Consider the following 3535-nt stretch of genomic DNA (forward strand, 5'->3'; position numbering starts at 1 on the left):
ATATTAATTTTGATTGAATTTATTTTTTGTTTGGTTGAAAAAAATTTTTTTGTTTGAAATTATTTTTTTTGATTGAAGATGCTTTTTGTTTGATTGAATAATAAAAACACAAATTTACTTCCATATTGCTCCACACCTTGTTTCTTTAACGCACGATTCATTTCTGTACGCTCAGGATGGACGGTTCCATCAGTGATTTATGAACAGGTAGAAGGAGCTTAAAGACGGAGTGGACTGTGTCGCCATTTTACACAACTGTTTTATGTGGAAGTTTTACATTTCCCTCTTCTTAGCCTTGATTATTTTGATGTCTTATTTAGGTTGTATTGATGGATTCTCCTCATTTCCAATTATTTCAACACATTTGCACCTGTTTTTGCCGTAAGACGTGACCTTGACCTTGTTTTCTGTCTCCGTTCCCTCAGCCACAGCACACACCGCACCTTTGGCAAGCAGCAGTGGCAGCAGCTGTACGACAGCCTCAGCTCCTGGAAGACAAACCTCGCTACAGTCAAGACCAGCCTGCAAACTCTGTCACCTTCTGCATAGATCCTCTAAAATACCACCTGTCAAAGCTGCACGACTCTCGTTACTTCATTGCTTTCCAGATTCTCAGACTGAAAAAAAATAAATTTAAAAAATCAGTTTTTATATTCAAATAAAAGAACAGTAAAGGCTGAGATTGGATGTTTGTGTGTGTTGAAATATATTTTAAAAGTAATATTAAAAACAAAATGCATTTCTTAGTTTTACATGATCAGTATTACACTAAAAATAGATCATGAACACACCGTATAATAGCTCTTTTTATTTTCCAGCAGCTCTTAACATCTGTTTTTAGTTAGAGCAGTGTGCCAATAATGGTAGATGAACTGTGACTGGGGGTGGGGGTGAGAAATCGTCTTCAGCAGGAAGGTCACTTTGTCAGGAACACACATCTGACAACTTTCACGTGAACTTGAGGTGACCCTCCTCGCTGCACTCAGAGCTGTTTTACTGTAGTTCCAACACGTGTGACGTCGGCTCGTTCGCTGTCGGTTTAAAGCCATCTGATGGGTGAACGTACCTCAGCCGGCATTACTCCCAACCCCTTAATGTTCCTGAAATGTAGGAAAACAAGGACTTCTACAATTTCAGGTTGTAGTTTACCAGAACTTTAAAAATGTCAAATCAAAAGTCACATGAATGCATACCATAAATACTATAAGTTATTCAGCTGTTTGTAACAGAATAAAGTAAAGTGTAGCATTACAGATTTTCAGCATTAAAGCTCACTATTAACTGTACATGACCAGTACATCAAAAAATCTGTTGAAACTAAAGTGCCTCTTCATGCAGATCCAAACAAAGAAGTTGTTTCTTAAAGAACTGATTACAGGCAGCACTAAGCATTCATATTGGATCATTTATGGGTACCACTTAGATTGCTTGTAGATAGGTTATTAATTCATCTGTAAACACTTTAGGACAAGAAAGAGACAAAATTGTCCATTTTCTCGCAAAATAGTCAAATCTATTCATTTACATATTGAATCTAAAGTGCTATGTTAAACATTTCAGTCTAGGTTTCCACCTTGTAAGCACAATTTGGAAACATTTTTTACTGTACTATATTACTGCATTATACATTTCCACAACTATTTAAGGGAACCTTAAGACAGTAGGTAAACTATTTATTAATGACTAATAAATGTAAAGGAGTCTTATAAATAGTGTACTGTTTTACACTTTACAATAAGCTTCCTTATGGCATTTATACATGTTTATTAGTCATTAAAAATAGTAAACTATTTGCAAGCCATCTGTATGGGGAGCCTTAAAAGTGGTATCCATTTATGATATGGGAATTGTGTTTAATAGAGATTCTGTTGGCGTTTTCTCTGATGAAATCAGCACAAACTGACAAAATTCTGATTATTCCACTAAGGGGATCCACGGGCCTTATCTGTTGGGCCTATATTATTTAATCTTTGTCCTATAAAAGTTACAAGTTGATCTTCTGCCTCTAAGCTTAGTAGTTGGTTGAAACCTTTAGTTCTGCCTGAAAAGTGTTTTCCATAAAGTGTGGCATTCACTGTGTCAGTCTTTTTTTTTTTTAAAGGTCTGCTAAGCCTCATTGCTCACTTCTACCCGGTCCCCCTAAGAGAGCAGCATCTCTAACTCTTATCGGAGGGTGTAAATCACACAACACATTCTCAGGAGCACAGCCTCATCACAGCCACCTGTAAGGTGGAGCATGGAGCAGATACAAACTGATGGGACTAAAGCTGAAAGTCCAAATCTCAGCATTTTTTTGCTTACAGTAGCCTTTTAGTTACTACACTCTTATCAGCTTCTCTTTAATTTGTCCAACTTGAAGAACATTTTTTTGTAGATTTTCTGATACTTCAGATGCAAACATTGTCAGTTTGTGGTGCCATTTAATCATTCACTCAGATTCCAAGAGTAACTGAGTATAGTTTAAATTATTCTTGTTCATTGAATATTTTCTCTGTACACGTATTCTGGTTCATTTCTGCTTAGATGGAAATGTAGTTTTGCTAAATTTATGCTGCTGGTTTAGATCATTGAAACATGCATATTGGAATTTAACCATGATTGGTGAAAAGATCCTAGTATAAAACTACTGATGTTATATTATTGTTATAATGTTATATTAAAATGTAGCAACACATATATTGTTAGAAATGTTGCCAAAGAAATATTTTCAGTATGTTTTGTGTACAACCCCAGTTCCAAATAAATTGGGATGCTGTGAAAATGTAATTAAAAACAGAAAGCAATCATTTGCAAATATTATAAACCCATATTTTATGTACAATGTAACACAGTAAACATAAAAAGGTAACTTTGAATTTTAGGGCAGTAACATCTCAAGCTTCCTTACATAAACAAAAAGTAAAAAGTTCTCGAACTGATCGAGGTTAAAACAATAACACTAATATAAAATATGTCACTCGTTCCTTTTTATCCCTACAAAATGTATTACTGCATGTTGTGCAGCTTTAAAGGCTGCCAGAAAACACGGTGCCTGTTTCCAACCATCTGTAATGTAACTCCAGACCCACTGAATGACCTTTCCCCACACAGCTCCTGAGCTATACTGAGAGAAATGTAGATGAGACTTAAAAGCTTTTACGAGACTTGACGCAGAGATGTCAAAAGATAGCATCATGTTACATCATAAAACATGAAAAAGACGTGAAGCAGTTAAAATGTTTGGGCCAAGTTAATGCTTGTTTGTCATTTTAAAAAGTCACAAAAAGAAGACCTGTTAAAACCAAGTAAGTCTCAAATTTCAAGATCAGGCAGAGAAGTGTAAAAATTATATCCATCCATCCATCCATTTTCTGTACACGCTTCTTCCTTTTCAGGGTCGCGTGGGTCACTGGTGCCCATATCCAGCAGTCACAGTGCGAGGGGCGGGGTACACCCTGGACAGGTCGCAAGTCCATCACAGATGCTGTAATAGTTCTCAAAACTAGTAAGCAGCTCAAATATGTAAAATTAAACTTCCCCTGCGAGTATTTATGAG

General features: G+C 36.1%; 1 protein-coding gene and 1 long non-coding RNA gene across 3 annotated transcripts in view; one reads left to right on the forward strand and one right to left on the reverse strand.

Annotated features, from left to right (window-relative positions):
* Positions 1 to 680, forward strand: part of eif3m (eukaryotic translation initiation factor 3, subunit M) — a 7349-nt gene extending 6669 nt beyond the window's left edge. For both annotated transcript variants that reach the window (XM_014001883.1, XM_014001884.1), the window contains exon 11: positions 426 to 680. In XM_014001883.1, coding sequence (XP_013857337.1) covers positions 426 to 549 — 124 coding nt within the window. In that variant the 3' untranslated portion in view covers positions 550 to 680. The remainder of the gene's footprint in view (positions 1 to 425) is intronic.
* LOC106513180 (uncharacterized) overlaps positions 590 to 3535 on the reverse strand; it is a 6826-nt gene continuing 3880 nt past the window's right edge. The window contains exon 2 of the long non-coding RNA XR_001309757.1: positions 590 to 1100. This is a non-coding gene — a long non-coding RNA (uncharacterized LOC106513180). The remainder of the gene's footprint in view (positions 1101 to 3535) is intronic.

Source organism: Austrofundulus limnaeus, unplaced genomic scaffold, assembly GCF_001266775.1.
Source record: "Austrofundulus limnaeus strain Quisiro unplaced genomic scaffold, Austrofundulus_limnaeus-1.0 Scaffold10, whole genome shotgun sequence".
Classification (NCBI taxonomy): domain Eukaryota; kingdom Metazoa; phylum Chordata; class Actinopteri; order Cyprinodontiformes; family Rivulidae; genus Austrofundulus; species Austrofundulus limnaeus.